This window comes from Camponotus vicinus, unplaced genomic scaffold (assembly GCF_025532165.1).
Source record: "Camponotus vicinus isolate PSW18456_S1 unplaced genomic scaffold, iyCamVici1.0 SCAF_5, whole genome shotgun sequence".
NCBI lineage: Eukaryota > Metazoa > Arthropoda > Insecta > Hymenoptera > Formicidae > Camponotus > Camponotus vicinus.
In genome coordinates, this window is record NW_028141977.1 from 11,278,621 (window position 1) to 11,300,987 (window position 22,367).

The window sequence follows — 22,367 nt, forward strand, 5'->3', positions numbered from 1 at the left end:
CTTCAACTATGTTTTTCACGTGACCTTCAAACGATTTTTCAAGGTAAAACTAATGACACCATCTTATGGCCCCCTTAAAACCATACAACTTTTGTTTAAAACATTCTCACCGAAACCGCCATGGTTTCGAGTTACTTCGATGTCTCAAGTTAAATGGGACACCCTGTATATACATATATATATATTGTTGCGCCCCCGCGTCCCGTCCCTGCGGATGTATTCGCCACCCGTTATTCTGTCGGCGGGAAGTTCATCGACGGAGGAAGAAGATCGCCTCCGCGCGCGTTGTCAAGACGTTATTTTAAACAACGACTGTCATTTGAGTTTGGAACCAGCTGTCAAATTGAGCGGTCGCGCGTTAACCTGTGTTCCGTTTGTTCTGAGTTATTCCGAGTTATTGTATGTTTCTCGTGTTTCGCATTAAAGCTCTTGTGTTCTAAAGAACCGTGTTTTTATTCCCGAGTGCGCGAGTGCGCGAGTGTGAGCGTGTGCCGATAGTTGTGCCACGCACGTTCGATATATCGAGGTCGTCGCCGCGGACGTAACAATGTATATATATATATATGACATATAAAATTTATAAATAGAATTCTATCTATTACAAATTACAAATCATTTAAAAAAGCCATACTATAAACAAATTTTGATATTTTTTGTATGTAATTTAAATGTTTCAAATAATTTTTATGACAGTGTCTTTTAATAATATTTATACAAATTAAAATTATTACCGCGAAAAAAAGAGAGAGAGATTTTACAATAATAATAAAGTGACGAGTCATTTCGATAAATGCTTTTGCATTTATTTAAAAAAAAATCAGCGATTATAAAAATACTTTAGTTTTATTTTTTATATTCTTCGTCGATGAGAGATATATTACGAAAAAAAGAAATAAGATAACTGGTTCACTTATCTCTTGTGACCTATTTGTTTTATCTGTAAGCGAAATGGATGATCTTTCTATTTCGATGATCTTTCTCCGATCGGTACTATTCGCATTATTGATTGACCATTTTCTGGCGTTAATAATGCATCACAAACCACGCGAGTCTTTTTTAAAATTAATCAACCATTACAGCTTAAAAATTCTGAATTAAAATTCTCGCTTATATAAGTTTATAAATTCATGACGTATTCATGTTTCATATTTTACCGATTACATAATGCGTATTGTTTAAAACTTGAATATATCAATTATACTTGAGTACATCAGTTGCATTATTTACATATATGTTTGTTGATCAAACCGATCAAATTTTATTTTGGAACAATGATAATTTAAATGTAAATCAAAATGATAACGTAAAGTGGAATCGCATGGATTCCAACATTTCAATCAAGACAAATGAAAAATAATTTAGTAAGTTTGATATTAATCGGATATTAATTGGATAAAAGAAGCTCACTCGAATGATTACAACGATAATCGATAATGTTTATGGCAAATAATATCTTATCGATCTTATAAAAATGAACGAATAAGGAGAAAGGCGTTTCATCAATCATGCATGAAAAAGATGCTCGGTAGATCCGTAACAAGAAAATCGATACACATACTGCTGCAATTATTGGAAGATCTACTTTCCGAATAAAGATTACGATGTGTCTGTGAAGCTGGCACGACAATCTACGAATTATAAAAAAATACTAAGAGTTCTGATAGCACTTTTCATAGTTCTATAGTTCCTGATAAAAATTAAAAAGAGTTCCGCATTCCTTATATTAAAAAATCGAAATCGAAAAAATGTGCTAACTTCGCGAATCTAGCACGACACTCTTTCCTCTAAAGTACCAAAACGTGTTGAATATTATTATTTTTAGCAAGAGTTCCCGATAGTTCTGTTCAAGTTCAGCCTATATATGCAATTTCAGATCGATATTTCAAAAATTAATAATTTTTAAACAATTTTTAAGATTCTCGCCCAGCACGACATTCTCCCTCTAAAGTACTAAACCGCGTTGAAAATTATTATTTCTAATAACAGTTCTCGATAGTTCTGCCGTAGTTCAGCCTATATATGCAATTTCAGACCGATATTTGAATAATTAATAATTTTTAACGAATTTTTAATGTCCTCGACCAGCACGACACTTAGTAAAAATGTGTCGTGCTGATGATTTTTCGTAGTTTTAACGACAGTTCTCGACAGTTCTATAAAAGTTCTATTCTTTGAAAACGTTTTTACGCAGAGTTCCGACCGTTTAATATTTTTTAAATAATTTTTTACAATAATCCAGCACGACACTCCCCCTCTAAAGTACTAAGACGCGTTGAATATTATTATTTTTAGCAAGAGTTCCCGTTAGTACTGCTATAGTTCAACCTATATATGCAATTTCTGATTGATATTTCAATAATAAATAATTTTTTACGAATTTTTAATGTCCTCGACAAGCACGACACTTAGTAAAAATGTGTCGTGCTGATGATTTTTCGTAGTTTTAACGGCAGTTCTCGACAGTTCTATAAAAGTTCTATTCTTTGAAAACGTTTTTACGCAAAGTTCCGACCGATTACTATTTTTTAAATAATTTTTTACAATAACCCAGCACGACACTCTCCCTCTAAAGTACTGAAACGCGTTGAAAATAATTATTTTGGACAACAGTTCTCGATAGTTCTGCTATAGTTCAGCCTACATATGCAATTTTAGGTCGATATTCCAAAAATTAATAATTTTTAAACAATTTTTAAGATTCTCGCCCAGCACGACATTCTCCCTCTAAAGTACTAAATCGCGTTGAAAATTATTATTTCTAATAACAGTTCTCGATAGTTCTGCTATAGTTTAACCTATGTATGCAGTTTTAGGTCGATATTCCAAAAATTAATAATTTTTTATGAATTTTTAATGTTCTTGACCAGCACGACACTTAGTAAAAATGTGTCGTGCTGATGATTTTCCGTAGTTTTAACGGCAGTTCTCGAAAGTTCTGTATAAGTTCTATCTTTTAGAAACATTTTTACGCAGAGTTCCGACCGATTACTGTTTTTTAAATAATTTTTTACAATAACCCAGCACGACACTCTCCCTCTAAAGTTCTAAGACACGTTGAATATTATTATTTTTAATAAGAGTTCCCGATAGTTCTGCTATAGTTCAGCCTATATATGCAGTTTTAGGTCGATATTCCAAAAATTAATAATTTTTTATGAATTTTTAATGTCCTCGACCAGCACGACACTTAGTAAAAATGTGTCGTGCTGATAATTTTCCGTAGTTTTAACGACAGTTCTCGACAGTTCTATAAAAGTTCTATTCTTTGAAAACGTTTTTACGCAAAGTTCCGACCGTTTAATATTTTTTAAACAATTTTTTATTATTATCCAGCACGACACTCTCCCTCTAAAGTACTAAGACGCGTTGAATATTATTATTTTTAGCAAGAGTTCCCGATAGTTCTGCTATAGTTCAGCCTATATATGCAATTTCTGACCGATATTTCAATAATTAATAATTTTTTACGAATTTTTAATGTTCTTGACCAGCACGACACTTAGTAAAAATGTGTCGTGCTGATGATTTTCCGTAGTTTTAACGGCAGTTCTCGACAGTTCTATAAAAGTTCTATCCTTTAGAAACATTTATACGTAGAGTTCCGACCGTTTATTATTTCATAAATAATTTTTTACAATTATATTATTAATTGTTGGAATATCGACCTAAATTTGTATATATAGGCTGAATTATAGCAGAATTATCGAAAACTCTTGCTAAAAATAATAATGTTCAACGCATTTTAATAATTTAGAGGCAGAGTGTCATGCTGGGTTATTGTAAAAAATTATTTAAAAAATAGTAATCGGTCGGACTCCGCGTAAAAATGTTTCTAAAGGATAGACCTTATATAGAACTGTCCAGAACTGCCGCTAAAACTACGGAAAATCATCAGCACAAAACATTTTCACTAAGTGTCGTGCTGGTCGAGGACATTAAAAATTCGTTAAAAATTATTAATTATTGAAATATCGACCTAAAACTGCATATATAGGCTGAACTATAGCAGTACTAATGGGAACTCTTGTTAAAAATAATAATATTCAACGTGTCTTAGTACTTTAGAGGAAGAATGTCGTGCTGGATTATTGTAAAAAATTATTTAAAAAATAATAATCGGCCGGAATTCTGCGTAAAAATGTTTCTAAAAGATATAATTTATATAGAACTGTCGAAAACTGCCGTTAAAACTACGGAAAATCATCAGCACGACACATTTTTACTAAGTGTCGTGCTGGTCGAGGACATTAAAAATTCGTAAAAAATTATTAATTATTGAAATATCGGTCAGAAATTGCATATATAGGCTGAACTATAGCAGAACGATCGGGAACTCTTGCTAAAAATAATTCAACGCGTCTTAGTACTTTAGAGGGAGAGTGTCGTGCTGGATAATAATAAAAAATTGTTTAAAAAATATTAAACGGTCGGAACTCTGCGTAAAAACGTTTTCAAAGAATAGAACTTTTATATAACTGTCGAGAACTGTCGTTAAAACTATGGAAAATCATCAGCACGACACATTTTTACTAAGTGTCGAGGACATTAAAAATTCGTTAAAAATTATTAATTATTGAAATATCGGTCTAAAATTGCATATATAGGCTGAACTATAGCAGAACTATCAAGAACTGTTATTAGAAATAATAATTTTCAACGCGGTTTAGTACTTTAGAGAGAGAATGTCGTGCTGGGCAAGAATCTTAAAAATTGTTTAAAAATTATTAATTTTTGAAATATCGATCTGAAATTGTATATATAGGCTGAACTTGAACAGAACTATCGGGAACTCTTGCTAAAAATAATAATATTCAACGCATTTTGGTACTTTAGAGGAAAGAGTGTCGTGCTAGATTCGCGAAGTTAGCACATTTTTTCGATTTCGATTTTTTAATATAAGGAATGCGGAACTCTTTTTAATTTTTATCAGGAACTATAGAACTATGAAAAGTGCTATCAGAACTCTTAGTATTTTTTTATAATTCGTAGATTGTCGTGCCAGCTTCACAGACACGATTACGATGGATTAATTTGCAAAGTGAATAAGTCGTCAATTGTAGGAAATATTTAGCGTCACGGAAAATTTTAATGAATTTTCGCTCTTGGCATAAGAAAAGAAAAATGCAAATATTATTTTAAATAAAAAAAAATCTTGTTACACATGATATATATATATATATATTATTGATGATGTATATATATATATATATATATATTAATTGCCATTTGCATACAGTGTAGAATCATTGAAACATTAAGCAATCAATGTGTTTTAGTTGTACGATTATACTATAAATCTCCTTATATGAATTAGAATTCCATATGCTTGTTCGACTTGTATTTTTATATTTTATACAAGATGGAAATTCGAATTGTGAGAAAGAAAAAATCTATAAAATCACAAGATGTAGTATATATGTATATATATATATATATATATATATATATATATATATATATATATATATATAATTATATATATATATAATTATATATAAAATTAATATTAAACATAAATATTTAATATGTTTAATATATTTAACATTAAATGTATATGTGTGTGTGTGTGTGTGTGTGTATACAGGGTGTAACTGAAAGAGCGCCCACGGAGCAAATAGTGTTATTCCTGATTAAAAATCGAGTCGAAAAGTCTTGAACCATTTTTTTCTATAATGCTTAATAAAGCGGTAATTATTGAGTAAAGTTGCGCCAATAAGCACCAACCTTTAGACGGGCGCACGTCAGTAAGTAGCCTGGTAGTGTATGTGAGCGCTCCGCCGCTACGGCGCGCGTGGCATGTCGCTATCGTGCAATATTCTTATGCATCATAATAATGCGAAAAACTTTATTTTGCATTAAAAATCATATTTCTTCCGTTAAAAGCGTTTCCTTAAAGAAAATTTCGACAAGGAGGCTAAAGGTCGGTGCTTATTGGCGCAACTTTACTCAATAATTACCGCTTTATTAAGCATTATTAAGCATTATTATTAAGCATTATAGAAAAAAATGGTTCAGGACTTTTCGACTCGATTTTTAATCAGAAATAACGCTCCGTGGGCGCTTTTTCAGTTACACCCTATATATATATATATATATATATATATATATATATGTATATATATATACATATATATATATATCTTATGATTAGATATAAAAAATAATTTTATATAATTACAAGATATACAGGGTGGCCCATTTTAATCCATCCAGTCAAATATCTCGAAAACCAAGCCCGGAAGAGAAAAATGTTTCAGACAAAAGTTGTATGGCTTCGAGGAGGCCATAAGAGGGTACCATTGGTTTGACCTTGAAGAGTTATTTGAAGGTCACATGAAGGTCACCTTCAATTTCTTAAATGAAACCTACTATTTGTCATTGCATATTCTTGTAGCTTATCTCGAGAGCTTCCCAAAACACTATAATTCAGTACCTTTTCGTTAGGTACTTTTTGAGTTATGAGGCTTGAAATAATTTCTTAATTTTACATAAACCGTAAAATATCTTGTAAAATATTCATTTTTCGATTATCTTACCTTAATACTTTTACGTACAAAATAATGAGAGGAATCAACTGGTGTAAAGAAAACACATAGTTGTTTTGAAGAAAAAATATGGAATTGTTAATTGCAAATTACATATTTTTTCTTAAAAACAACTATGTGTTTTCTTTACACCAATTGATTCCTCTCATTATTTTGTACATAAAAGTATTAAGGTAAGATAATCGAAAAATGAATATTTTACAAGATATTTTACGGTTTATGTAAAATTAAGAAATTATTTCAAGCCTCATAACTCAAAAAGTACTTAACGAAAAGGTACTTAATTATAGTGTTTTGGAAAGCTCTCGAGATAAACTACAAGAATGTGCAAAAATATATAGGGTGTTCCATTTAAAAAAATTGAAGTGACTATACAGGGTGTTCGGAAATTCAATCGACAAATTTTCAGAGATTGTCGGGGGCATCATAAGAATCATTTTTTGCAAATGAACCTGGGGTCGGAAACGTATCATTACATCGCTACGGCATACGGAGTGTTCGAAAGAGTCGGGACCTCGAAATATCACAAAAAATAGGTTTTACAAAAAATTGTTTCAAACAAAAGTTGTAGGGTGTGAAAAGGTCTATTTACTGGCGCCATGTGTTTGACCTTGGATAATTTTTATGTATTGTTGCGGTTTTTTCCAAGGTTTTTTCTATATATGGAAAGTATGAAATTTCTATATATTCTATATATGAAATATTCTATATATATTTCTATATATGAAAAGTATGAAAAGTAATTTTGATATGAAAAGTAATTTTTATATAATTACAAGATATATATATATATATCTTGTAATTATATAAAATTACTTTTCATATCTATAGAAAAAACGTTGGAAAAAACCGCAACAATACATAAAAATTAACATACAACATACAAAATTAAAATATATAAAAATTAAGGGATATAAAACACACACACACGCACATGACACACGTATGAGTCTTATTTTTTATTAAAAAAGAATTTTTTTTACAATAAATAAGTGTAAAAGAGATATCGGCAATCTTGTATCAACTATCTGATATCTTTCAATTGATAATGCGCGTTGTCATATGTATATAAACAGCTTAAACATTAGTATGCATCAAGATATATTTTAATGAAATTTACGTATATTTCGAAAATTAACACTCGAGCATGCCTAACTGCAAAACTCCAACTTACGTAAACGCAGTTCTCGTACATATTATATGACCTATTTGACAATTAGTACTAAATGTATTCGCGTAAAATTCAGTGTTAAAAACGACTTCGAACTGCACGCCCTTTGAAAATTCGCAACTTTTTGGATGGATTTCAAAAACAGTGCTTCATTAGCTTTTTATGGATAATATGAAATTTTACTTATCGTTATGTGAGTATATATGTGTTCTTGTAAAACTTCATTAATTATTTACATTAATTTCAGTTCGACTAGTTTATATTAGCAAAAGTTATATAAATTTTTTAATTTGCACAATTAAACCATGTAAATGAGTAATCAAATATCACCAATATTAACACTAATATTGATATTATAATACTAAAATTGATTTATATATAAGTAGTAACTGCTGCGAGCCAAACGAGAACAGAATTGACACATTAACTCGGTTTATTTAAACAGATGTAAAACGAAAATATACAAACGAATAATTTTATTAATGTAGATAGATTAACAATTTTATTACACACATAAACTTTGCTAAATAATCGAATTATAATTTTATTTTTTATTATATTTTTTCTGGATTTAATTTATTAGACAAAGTAATATGAAATATTTGATATTTTATGTCTAATTATATTTCATTACTCACATAATTTAATTAATAAATACATCAAGCAAATATATTTCATCGCCATATTAACCACTCAACTGGCAATATTAGCAATTTTAATTTTAAAAGCAATTGAAAAATGAATTTATAGTTGTTGTTATTATTGTTAATTAATATTATCTTTAACATTATCTTTTAATTACAACAATTAATATTATCTTTTAATGCGAAAATATGCGCAACGTACACATGTACTCTCTAAAAGTGAATCAGTGTATTATCACTGAAAAACAGTAAATAGTCACTTATTACAGCAGTTATAAGTACAGCACTGTAAATCAGTGATATTTTATTGAAAGAATCAGTTAATAATTTTGACTGTTTCAATCAGTAATATTTCTCAATATTAGTAATATTTCTTTCGTTATTGTCAGTAATATTAAACTACAATTCATCTCTCTATCTGTTTCATATAAACTTAACAATTTTATTTATATTTACTAAATATTTATTATATTAAAAAATTTTATTTTATTTATATTACATGCATATTGAACTTGTTATTTTAAATAGATAACGAACGAATAATTTTCATTAAGTCGCCAGACACTTATTTGTCCGACTTATAAAGATCGATTTAATATCTGAAGCCTCTCTATTGAGATTGTATCAAAAATTAAATCGAAGTAATACTTCTAATTTTAAATGTCGCTCTTTGCAAACTTTATATAATTCTTATGACTAAAATTAAATACGAGAGAGATAGCGATCGTAGCGGTAAACGAACGAACTAGCGATTACTGGTTTTACAGTAAAATTTACTGGGTTTACAGTGAATTTTATTTTAACTGACCATAATCAGTGAGATATAAGATAAAATAACAAAAAAGTAAGCGTTTCCACTGAAGATCAGTAAAATACTCACTGATTCTCAGTGAAATCTTATTTTACTGTTTAAATTAGTGATATTTTCACTGATTCACTTTTAGAGAGTAGGATGCTCTTGAAAAGTAATTTATTTAATTAAGTATCGTAATTTTTAAGAATCTTCAATCAGAATTTTTTTTTTCCGATAATTTTATTAAATTTCCAAAAATAAATTCTAATGCTAGTCTAATCTTGCTGTTTATTTAATATTTTGTTTTTATTATAATTATAAAAAAAGAAATTTTTTGAAAGTCAATTTTATAAATAATTCTCTTGAGCAATTATAGTTTTGCAATTTTTATTGATATCACATATATGTATATATTGTACATATATTGACATATATCTCTCTTTTCTCCCTATAAATTTTTCCCTCCCTTTAATGTTCGCGTATAGTTCAAGCTGCGATATGCACTGTTTGTTCGTAAAAGTCTTTTATAAACGAAACAGCACCCGTTTTGATGAATTCATCACAACGAATCTAAAAAAGGTCGCGCGACACAACGCAGGATATATCGAGATGTATTATTTAAGCAGTGGGAGCTCCTACAAACGTGCTCCAAAGCTAAATGAATATATTTGGTCCAACGATTACCTTAGAGGCAAAAGACATGCTTCGCTGATCGCGCGACCTTGTTTCCCGTTTACAAAAGAATCTCAATTTAATCTTGAAATGAGACCGAATATGCGCAATTAATGAATCTAGTTCACTTCTGCTAACATGCTCAATTATCAAATAAATTTGGTAGAGCGTAAGAAAAAAGCATATAATTATGGAAAAAAGTATAAAAAATATATAAAAAATATCTTACATCTTTTCGTTGCTTTTTTCATTGATTTGAAAACTAAGTAAAAAAAAGTTTTTATGTTAGTAATTTATGTTAGAAAATAAGAACTTCGTTATTAAAACTTTCTGTGACAATGAAAACGAAAGTAAGTAAAAAATATATGAATAGACAGTTTTTTATAGCAACCAATAAGGTTTTCTATAATATAAAACGTAAATGATTTCTTAATGAAAAATTAAGTTCGTGAATATTTTCGATTGGTTTAGACTTTCAGACTATTAAGTATAAAAGTCGTAACTTCGCGTAATTTTCTACAATTCGTAAAATTTGCACATTCATTGTCGGAGAGAGTGCGCTGTATTTGATTAATTATACTCCGCATTGTGATATAATTTCAATTACTTTGCTAAAAAAAAATTAGGTTCATTTATTCCTGGTAATAGTCCTCGTAGTATTTTAGTTCATGTAATTAAAATATAAAGTAGACAATCTGGAAAGGATTTAATAATCTCTAAAAGGATTTAGTAATCGTTGATTCTTGTGTTCATTAATAAAAAAAGTAATTGTTGTGTATCATTCAGTAATGAAAAATGTTTTCAATCTTTAATACGTCATCTCCTCTTAATTCACGATTGTTTGAACAATACTCAACTGTCTCCCCCGAGTTTGATGAGTTATGGATATGGCGCAGTAGTTAGAGAAAATATGTATAAATTATAAAAAAGATATATATATATTTTTTTTATGTAAATCCATTTTAAGACGTTTCAAGCAAAATCGATTATCTTCTTGCGTAAATATCATTGAAAGAATAAAATGTATAAAAAAATTTTTCATGGGAAAATTTAAATGGGTTTTAAAATTTCAAATACCTGCATTCCTTTCTTTTAAATGCTATATTTTTCAAAATAACGTCCCTCTTTCTCTCATCTTTTTGATATTTGTGAAATAGCAAAAACTAAAGATTACTTAAAAAATTTAATCATACATCATAAAATTGTTTTTTAAAAATATTAAAAATGACCTAGAAAACGTTATATACGTCTTATCCGTATTATATCTTAATACATTCCTTATTATTCTAAACGATATCTTTTTTATCTTCAAGAGATATTTATGAAATTATAGCAATAAACAATTTCCATATATGAAATCAATGATGTGTTTTTAAATGTGTTTTTAAAAAACAAGCTGGCTTCATATCTTTGATGATATATTAAAGATTAATAAAAAAATGAGACACTATGGAATGAATAAATACATGCGCTGACTTCATTAAAATTTATGCAGTGACACTGTAACGCAATAGTATAATTTTATTTACAACTGCTTGGCATGCAAAACACAATTGAAGTAGAATTGTTATATATTTTATACTTAATATATATAGTATGTATTTATTTTAATATGATTGTAAAGTTTATGAAATACATTTTAAATAAAGAATTTTAAAAAAATATCGTAAATATCGCACATACATATGCATATATCAAAGAAAATAACAGAATTAATTAAAAATAAAGAAAATGTATGAAAACTTGACACTATTATGCGTTAATTAAAACTAACGACTGTCATAAAAAAGTTATTAAAAATTAAGTATTTTATTAGACTAGATAAGATATATATATATATATATACAGGGTGAGTTTTAATGGTTGTGTCAATCTTTTTATCATGCGGGAGATTACCGATCGCAATTTTAACAAATTGATCGATACATAGATGTCAGTTAATTGGATCGACCGTATCGAAGGCCGAAATATAATGTATACAATTAAAGCAAGTTAAAAGCTGAAATTATATAGTATGGATTTATTATTATTGTTAAAGCTACGCACTTATTATTATTATTATTATTATTATTATTATTAAATATATATATTATTATATTTATTATTATTATTATTATTATTATTATATTATTATTATTATTATTATTATTATTATTATTATTAAGCTACGTATACATATATAATATATTAAAGCAGTAAGAATACATATTTAAAAATTCAGTTCAAATTTAACACTTTAACGTTTTATGTAAAACTTTATTTCAAATTCCGCATTTATTTTTATGATAAAAATTTTTAATATTGTTATACGCTAAAGGTATGTAGTATTTCTGCCTTCTTGAAATAAAATCACGCAATTGTTCCACAAGAAATACATTCTTATGAAACAATTGCGTAATTTTATTTTAAGAAGGAAGAAAATTTTTTGCTCCATATTTTTAGCATATAAAACAATAAAAATTTATCATAAAAATAAATGCGGAATTTGAAATAAGGTTTTACATAAAACGTTAGTGTTAAATTTGAATTGAATTTTTAAATATGTATTTCTTCCGCTTTAATATATCGAATACGTATAATAATAAATCCCTAATTTGATCACAGTAAAATAATAATAATAATAATAATAATAAATATAATAACATATATATTTAATAATAATAATAATAATAATAATAATAATAATAATAATAATAATAATAATAAATGCGTAGCTTTAATAATAATAATAAATCCACACTACATAATTTCAGCTTTTAACTTGCTTTAATTGTACACATTATATTTCGGCCTTCGATACAGTCGATTCAATTAACTGACATCTATGTATCAATCAATTTATTAAAATTGCGATCGGTAATCTCCCGTATGATAAAAAGATTGACACAACCATTAAAATTCACCTTGTATATATATATATATATATATATATATATATATATATATATATATGTATGTATGTATGTATGTATATATATATATATATAACATAATGTGTAAAAATTGTTGCTTAACACATACATATGCACAATATGCAAATAACAACTACTATAACAAAAAAAGCCATTATTATTAATAGCCAGGTATTTTATTAACTTTTTGAAATATATAATATGTGAAAATTATATTCTTTTGCATAGCAGCACTTTGATATATATAGAATACATATATTGTAAATAAAATATATTAATATGTAATATTGCGTAGATTTTATGACGGAGTCAGTGCACCTGTTTACTCCTGTTTACTATGTCATTTTTCCTATTAACCTTTGATATCTTGTCAAAAACATTTTTTATTTCGTTCCAAAAATATTAAACTAGCTTTAATTATAACATTTAAAAAACATATTATTTAGAAATAATATATTATATAAAAATAATAAATTGCCATATTTGCTTTCATAGTAATCTCTGTAAGATTATGAGGATTATTTACTTTTATAGTTATTCTTTGTAAGATCACGAAGATAAAGTTGCCAAGTAATGAGCGCCATAAAATGCGTATGGATATATGTCACAATTTAAGGAAGTTGAAACTCATTTTTAAAAAATGCGGTTTTATAAAACTTTCATATGACTAAATTTGGCGTTAATTGTTTTAAAATTTTTATTATTCTTTGAAAAATATAAAATTTTTGTGAAAAAGCTTATTATAAAATATATAATTTATAAACATTTATGAACATTATAAAAGATATTAAAAGTTGTGAAACTTTTATTTAAAATTTATTTTTCATATTTCTTATCATTTCGATAAAAATTTCTTACCCTTCGTTCAGAAAAACGAATATCAATTTTGATTCAAGGGAATCTTTTAAAATAAAATTAAGCAGTTATATACAAACATTCTCTCTAAATTTTATATTATAATATATTCAAAACTTATCATTTTCATAAGAAATATACGATTTCTTTAAGCAAGAATGAAAGCAAGAATAAGCAGAAATGAAAATAGTAAAGATAAAATAATGATTACAATTTAACACGTATGACAATGGTTTAATAAAATGCATTTACTTGATGTTACAATGAAAATAATGTAGTGTATACATTTTAATATTTTCAGTCATTTCCCGATTCAGCGACTATCGACCTGATAGTCGACTGAAATATATAATATGACTGAAAATATTAAAATTTTTCTTTTTGAAGGGTAAGACGGGTATTAAAAATCTCGAATTGAGATCGAATTTTCACTTGGTCTAAAAAAAATTCGTACCTTGTGCACAATAATCAATTTCACAGAATAATTAATTTTTCTGTTAAATTGATGCACGACCACCTACGTTTGGCTCTGCTAGCCCGCGATATTTAAAAACTTGTGTTTTCACTTATTCTTAGAGCCTTACTATCTTTTTAATTTAGTTCAATCAATTTTCTTTTACTATGTGATAAGATACCTTGAAATAGACTTAAGATACCTTAAGATAGACTTACCTTGAAATTTCCTTATCTGTAATAACTGGCTTGCAGACACCATGTGTATATAATCAATTGAATTTTTAAGCAAAAAAATTATTTTATCTTCGTTTTCACATTCCAGATACATCAGGAAAGGAACATCTGTAATATAATTTAAATAAATTTCATTAAATTTTACAAATCTTTCTGTACCAATAAAATAATGTAATTACAAATTTTCGTTTCTTAAAATGATTAAATAATTCTATATTTGTAAAACTAAAAAATTAAAATTCTATATATATATTTCGTATTCCAAAATATATATATAATAATTTACATATTTTATATTCTAAGAAAAAGAGGTTAGGTTAACTTAATTAAATGTTTAATTGCGGTTACTGTATACAGAAGCAAATTATAATTCAGCATGTCTAGCCATGTATAAAACATAGGATATATTACAGTCATGTACAAAATTTTAAAAGGAGGATTACAATTTTTAACCAAAATAACTTAAAAAGTATAAATCAATCCTATTTATGATTAAAATAACGAAAAAATTAAAAAATAACAATTTTGTTTACTTTGTTGAAAAGAATGCGCAATTTATTTTTTGTAATGCACTTTAAATTTCTTATTAGAAAATAAAATTAAAAAAGTTGTATGTATATTATTTTCTTATATATTTTAAAATATAATATATAAAGCAGCTTATAAATAATTTTATCATATCAATCTTAGATTATTATGAGAAACAAATATCAATATTATTATTTCTATTTTCAGATTTCATGGTCGTTAAATATGTGCTATATAGATCTCTTAGATCAATATGATATATACGCATGATATATACGTATTTTATCAAAAGAAACATTTTTCGAACTATCGAAAAAAAAGCACAAACTATTTATCCCGATCATCATTGTTCAATATTTTTGTATTAGATACAATATATACAAGTATTAGATACAATAAATACAATACGGTAAAAATCGATACAAGTGAGACAGTTTGTATTAGTAAGTAAAAAGAGGATATGCAAAATTTTTAACATAAAATTTTTGTGATTTTATTTTTCAAAAATTCGATTTTAAAAATTTGAAAAGTAATCTTCATATGTATTTCTCAATTATACTTTTTCATATAATTTCTTTTAAAGTCTTCTATTTCTTAAACTTATGTTTCCTACTGTACATATTCCTACTACACATACAACTGTACATACAACTATACATACAACTGATACAGATATAAATAGCTCTTTAATTATTTTCGTTTTATAACAGGTGTGGTAAAATTTATATAGAAGCCGCGACATTATCCTTGCCTCAGTCATAATGTGGCGCTTGATCATCCTCGTTGCTATTTTAGTGACAGGTAGATAATAGATTATATTTCATATTTCAATTGTATTTCATTCAGATTGTTTATATCCTTTGTATACTTTATTTGTATTTATTGTTTATTACTTTAATTGAACATTTAAGTTAAATAATGTTCTATTTAATTTTATTTATTGCATTTTATTTATTTTAAATACATTTTAATTTAGATTTTACTTGCTGTATGTTTCTATAATTTATGTTATTATATTACTAAACTAAAAATGTTTGCTTACAAAAATAATTCTCTTTTCATATGATAAAGACATGTCGTAATTATAATAATATGAAAATATTATTTCTATTTTTCTATGATTCTGTAAATTTTACGAATCTCACAAAAGTGTAAATATTTTCACGTATTTTTATATATAATATAGAATATGTTTTAAAATATAAAACATAAGACATGCAAAACAAGTAACGAAATTTTTAGTTCTAACAATTCTGAAACACTCAATTCGATTTAAAGCCACATGTAATTTTGAAAATCTATTTATATGCACAAAGATATAACACATACCGTCAAAATACGTAGTGCAATAATAATAGCGAAATAAAATTAATAAATTATATTTTTTTATAAATGTAGTTACATCATCTGATTGTAATATCAAACGTCGGTCAACGACAAGTGGAGATGATGGACATTATTGCGTTTGCAATGCACAGCAATGCGATCAAACACCGGATGTGATCAAGCCACCCAATCCCGATGAATATACCTTGATAACTTCAAATAAAAATGGTTTACGATTTCATGTATCGAAGGGTATATTTAAAAAAGTTAATTCTGATTCCAGTGAGTACTTAATTTCCCTTATAAAAGATAAAGTAAATTTTTAAATGTACTATATATAGAAATATTTAAAAAAATTATATACAGGGTGAGCCATTTTAATTAACGCACGCAATTATTTCGGAAACAAAGCATTTTAGAGAAAAATGTTTCAGACAAAAGTTTTATGGTTTCGAAGGGGCCCTAAGATGGTATCATTGGTTTGACCTTGAAGAGTTATTTGAAGGTCACATGAAGGTCACCTTCAATTTCTTAAATGGAACCTACTATTTGTCATTGCATATTCTTGTAGCTTATCTCGAGAGCTTTCCAAAACACTACAATTAAGTACCTTTTCGTTAAGTACTTTTTGAGTTATGAGGCTTGAAATAATTTCTTAATTTTACATAAACCGTAAAATATCTTGTAAAATATTCATTTTTCGATTATCTTACCTTAATACTTTTACGTACAAAATAATGAGAGGAATCAACTGGTGTAAAGAAAACACATAGTTGTTTTGAAGAAAAAATATATAATTTGCAATTAACAATTCCATATTTTTTCTTAAAAACAACTATGTGTTTTCTTTACACCAGTTGATTCCTCTCATTATTTTGTACGTAAAAGTATTAAGGTAAGATAATCGAAAAATGAATATTTTACAAGATATTTTACGGTTTATGTAAAATTAAGAAATTATTTCAAGCCTCATAACTCAAAAAGTACTTAACGAAAAGGTACTTAATTATAGTGTTTTGGAAAGCTCTCGAGATAAGCTACAAGAATATGCAATGACAAATAGTAGGTTCCATTTAAGAAATTGAAGGTGACCTTCATGTGACCTTCAAATAACTCTTCAAGGTCAAACCAATGATACCATCTTATGGCCCCCTCGAAACCATAAAACTTTTGTCTGAAACATTTTTCTCTAAAATGCTTTGTTTCCGAAATAATTGCGTGCGTTAATTAAAATGGCTCACCCTGTATATGTATAATGTATAATGTATAATGTATAATGTATAATGTATAATGTATATATGTGTAAATAATTTTGAAATCTCAAACACAAAAGCCCAATATAATTCAACAATTAAAAACAATTGTTACAATGAAAGTATTTCGTGGAAGTTCTGAGAAAAAGTTTATAAATCCACCTCTAGATCAACTAGGAAAGATTACTATAAATCAAACGGACACGTATCAAGAAATCTTTGGATTTGGAGGAGCAGTGACCGATTCAGCGGCCATAAATATTCTGAATCTAACGCATAACGCGTCCGACAATTTGCTAAAGTATAATTATAAAATACTTAAATTCTAAAAGAATTTTTCTAATTTAACGATTGCCATATGAAATATTTAGGAAGTATTGATGACTTTTATCAAAAGATGATAATTCTATATTTAATTTTTGTTTAAAATTATAGAAGCTACTTCGGCCCGCATGGGATCAATTACACCTTTATTAGAATGCCTATGGGTGGCACGGATTTCTCAACAAGACCTTATACTTATGCGATGACAGAAAATGACGTTTCACTTTCCGATTTCGATTTGCAACCAGAAGATTATAATTATAAGGTTTCTTCAAGTTTTCTCATTTAATAATTAATTTTTTCATTATAAGACAATCTATTTTTTTAAAAACTTGTGAAGGAAAATTCTTACACTTCTAAAGTTAACGAATGAATAATATAGTTCATAGTTGTAAAGTATGAAATGTATATGATCATTAAATATCTCAATTGTTTGTAGATACCGGTGACAAAGCGAGCGCAAGAATTAAAAGAAAATAAAATCAAGTTATTGACTGTACCATGGACTGCCAGCCCTTGGATGAAAACGAAATACACTTGGAGAAACGATGCTAAATTACGCCCAGAATATCGACAATTGTGGGCAAATTACTTTGTAAAGTAAGATATATTATTATAATATATTTCTATTAATTTTTTATTTATAATAACTGATCAGGATATTTATTTTTACAATGCATAATTTGTGTGTATATGTGTGTGTGTACGTGTGCGCGCGCGCGTGTATGTGTGAAGATTAGATTTCACAAGTAAATTTATATAAAGATAATAAAAATTTAAGATATACTATTGTCATGAATGTTTATTTTATTTTGTATACTTTTATATATAGATATTTTGAAGCTTATCGTAATGCTGGATTGGAATTCTGGGGTGTGTCACCTCAGAATGAACCACTCAATTACAACTATGCGCCAGAGAGTATAAACGGAATGGCATGTACTGCTGAGGAAGAGCGTGACTGGATTATCGAGTACTTGTCACCAACCCTAAAAAGAAAAGGCTTCGAGCACATGAAGATCTTTATAATGGAAGAAACCAGGCTGGCACTTCCCGATTGGCCGAAAAAAATATTTGAGGATCAAAGAGCAAGAAATATCACTTTTGGAGTTACACTCCATTTTTACCGCGATAAAGTAATCGATCCACATAAGTTAAACGAAATAAAGCAATTTTTTCCAGAAAAATCAATAATATACACAGAAGCTTGCACTGGACTTAATGGTTGGTAAAGAATAATTTTTACATTATAAATTTAGCATATTCCGAAAGATCCTTCTTAGTAACTGATAATTATTGAAACGAGAATAAATTTGACTAGAACGAAAAATTGATTATGTTTTATACATAGTTTTAACTACAGCATTTCCTCTCTCTCTCTCTCGCTCTCTCTCTTTCGAATACTATTGCAACAGTATATTCTTCAGATTAAAGTAAATCGAAAAGTCTTTACCATTTTTTCGTTCGGCAAATAGTTATCGAAATATATAGATCATAAAGATTGAAAATTTTCATACGTTAAAGCATCACAATCTTTGTAAAAAAATTATTAATATACCGCATTGTATTATTCATCATATTTTCCAATTTTTAGTTCATGATACTCAATAATTGCTCATCGAAGAAAAAAATAGCAAAAGAATCCCTAGGTTTGATTTAATTCGAAAAATATATGTTCTTGCAATGTGCATTTCTGTTAACAATTTGTATATTTTCTTAAGTTGTTATTATAACACATTTTTATAAATATATCTTTTGTATGCTTTTAATCTTTTTCAAACAATTTCTTATTTATATAAAGTTTACGTTATCTGATATTAAAATATGAAAGAGTAATTTTATATTGAACTTATTTTTATTAAAATATTAAGACTCAAAATTTTATAGGACAAATACTGAGTTACAGTCAATGCGTTTGTTGCTTGTTATATAATACATAGCTAATTATAGAATAAATGTATATTTATAGATCACACAGTAATCCTAGGTTCATGGAAGCGTGGTGAGATATATGCGAGAAACATTATCGAAAATATGTCGCACTGGGTATCTTCTTGGATCGATTGGAACATAGCTTTAGATATGACTGGTGGACCAAATTGGATCGATAATTTCGTTGATTCACCTATAATAGTCAACAGCAGACTTGATGAATTCTATAAACAACCGATGTTCTACGTTCTTGGACATTTTTCAAAGTTAGTAAGCATTACTCTTTTATATTTCTCTTTTATATCTTTGGATTATAGTGTGTGTAGACATACACATGTGTCGTAATGCCACATGTATCTGTACATGTGTCGTAAAATATATTTGTAACATTAATGATATAGTTCTTAAAACGACATAAATTCATGGAATAGTTAAAATTAATGTTTTTGCATATTTTTTTATTAGCGATTTAAACCATTATTGATTAAATTTTATTTAAATAGCTATGTTCCACCTAATAGTATAAGGATCGGTACAACAATGGAAAATATGAAAGGAGTTGAAAATGTTGCGTTTTCCACGCCAGATGGTGGTGTCGCACTAATAATCTTAAACCTGTAAGTTTTTCTCTTGTGACATATATAAACACTAAAATATTCAAATATTGATTGGCGTATTATATATTCTAATCCCTTACTTTGTTAATACCTAATATGCATGATGCATCATGAGGAAATTCTCGTATCAACTGTGTTTTTGTTTTTTCAGAAACGAAGAGGAGAAAGTAATTCTGATCGAAGATCCGAAGAAAGGAACAACGACAATAAATGTTTCCGGAAGATCCATTAATACAATGAAATATTGGAACATGTAATAAGAATATAAATCCGTAGTGTCGATAGATATATGTATATTGCGCGTGCAAGGCATAGATTTTAATTCACATTTAAATTATTTTAATTCTGTAAATTTTTTCTACTACAAAAAAATATTCATGAGAGTTTCTTTAAAATAAAAGAATTAAGAAATAAATTGCTAAACTACTTTTCTTATAATGTAACTTGCTGCACTAATAGTATAAATGGTTGTGTTGTTTTAAGAATTCTATTTTAACTATAACTTCTATGCCTTGAGTATTATACACGTTATTGTTAATTAAGTGGTGGTGGTTTGCAATTACTTGAAACTTCTATATAACTCGAATCATTCTCATCGAGATTAAAACTCTCGCCGAGAATTCTTACTTTTTCTCTAACAAAAATTTAACAAATTTGATGAATGCAATGGAAATGAGGTTGTTCAAATGCATTCAATCTCGTTGAATGTTTAAAACATCTACCGCATTTAATCTGTTAAGCTATAATTTTAATAATGTAGTGTATACATTTTAATATTTTCAGTCATTTCCCGATTCAGCGACTATCGACCTGATAGTCGACTGAAATATATAATATGACTGAAAATATTAAAATTTTTCTTTTTGAAGGGTAAGACGGGTATTAAAAATCTCGAATTGAGATTGAATTTTCACTTGGTCTAACTAAAAAAAATTCCTTGTGCACAATAATCAATTTCACAGAATAATTAATTTTTCTGTTAAATTGATGCACGACCACCTACGTTTGGCTCTGCTAGCCCGCGATATTTAAAAACTTGTGTTTTCACTTATTGTTAGAGCCTTACTATCTTTTTAATTTAGTTCAATCAATTTTCTTTTACTATGTGATAAGATAAACTTACCTTGAAATTTCCTTATCTGTAATAACTGGCTTGCAGACACCATGTGTATATAATCAATTGAATTTTTAAGCAAAAAAATTATTTTATCTTCGTTTTCACATTCCAAATACATCAGGAAAGGAACATCTGTAATATAATTTAAATAAATTTCATTAAATTTTACAAATCTTTCTGTACCAATAAAATAATGTAATTACAAATTTTCGTTTCTTAAAATGATTAAAAAATTCTATATTTGTAAAACTAAAAAATTAAAATTCTATATATATATTTCGTATTCCAAAATATATATATAATAATTTACATATTTTATATTCTAAGAAAAAGAGGTTAGGTTAACTTAACTAAATGTTTAATTGCGGTTACTGTATACAAAAGCAAATTATAATTCAGCATGTCTAGGCATGTATAAAACATAGGATATATTACAGTCATGTACAAAATTTTAAAAGGAGGATTACAATTTTTAACCAAAATAACTTAAAAAGTATAAATCAATCCTATTTATGATTAAAATAACGAAAAAATTAAAAAATAACAAGTAAACAAAATAAATAATTTTGTTTACTTTGTTGAAAAGAATGCGCAATTTATTTTTTGTAATGCACTTTAAATTTCTTATTAGAAAATAAAATTAAAAAAGTTGTATGTATATTATTTTCTTATATATTTTAAAATGTAATATATAAAGCAGCTTATAAATAATTTTATCATATCAATCTTAAATTATTATGAGAAACAAATATCAATATTATTATTTCTATTTTCAGATTTCATGGTCGTTAAATATGTGCTATATAGATCTCTTAGATCAATATGATATATACGCATGATATATACGTATTTTATCAAAAGAAACATTTTTCGAACTATCGAAAAAAAAGCGCAAACTATTTATCCCGATCATCATTGTTCAATATTTTTGTATTAGATACAATATATACAAGTATTAGATACAATAAATACAATACGGTAAAAATCG

At 27.1% G+C, this 22,367-nt stretch overlaps 2 protein-coding genes across 10 annotated transcripts in view; one reads left to right on the forward strand and one right to left on the reverse strand.

Annotated features, from left to right (window-relative positions):
* Rhogef3 (Rho guanine nucleotide exchange factor 3) overlaps positions 1–22,367 on the reverse strand; it is a 143,941-nt gene that overhangs the window by 97,190 nt on the left and 24,384 nt on the right. For 4 of the 9 annotated variants that reach the window (XR_014439118.1, XM_083100742.1, XM_083100741.1 and 1 more), the window contains exons 3-4: positions 21,386–21,511; positions 14,265–14,390 (exon numbers count right to left, since the gene is read on the reverse strand). The exons of 3 other annotated variants lie outside the window; for them this stretch is intronic. Coding sequence is in view for 4 of the 6 variants with exons in the window: in XM_083100742.1 (XP_082956868.1) it covers positions 14,265–14,390; positions 21,386–21,511 (252 nt within the window). In the remaining 2 variants the exon portion in view is untranslated. Of the gene's footprint in view, positions 1–14,264; positions 14,393–21,385; positions 21,512–22,367 lie in introns of those variants that run through there. 2 more of the 9 variants (XM_083100743.1, XM_083100746.1) reach the window with 2 other exon arrangements.
* Positions 257–21,175, forward strand: LOC145972273 (lysosomal acid glucosylceramidase-like). The gene is made up of 11 exons (XM_083100753.1): positions 257–549; positions 15,018–15,253; positions 15,521–15,611; positions 16,209–16,418; positions 17,558–17,690; positions 17,825–17,978; positions 18,153–18,313; positions 18,546–18,937; positions 19,683–19,911; positions 20,149–20,262; positions 20,414–21,175. The coding sequence occupies exons 3-11, from the start codon at positions 15,572–15,574 to the stop codon at positions 20,517–20,519; spliced, it is 1,539 nt and encodes a 512-aa protein (XP_082956879.1). The 5' UTR covers positions 257–549; positions 15,018–15,253; positions 15,521–15,571; the 3' UTR covers positions 20,520–21,175.

What these genes read in the sequence shown, in the direction of transcription:
- LOC145972273 (XM_083100753.1), top strand. Translation starts at nt 15,572, where the DNA reads ATGTGGCGCTTGATCATCCTCGTTGCTATTTTAGTGACAG. An exon ending in AAAAGTTAATTCTGATTCCA is followed by an intron (nt 16,419 to 17,557) that starts GTGAGTACTTAA and finishes ATCCACCTCTAG; the next exon opens with ATCAACTAGGAAAGATTACT. An exon ending in GCGTCCGACAATTTGCTAAA is followed by an intron (nt 17,691 to 17,824) that starts GTATAATTATAA and finishes TTAAAATTATAG; the next exon opens with AAGCTACTTCGGCCCGCATG.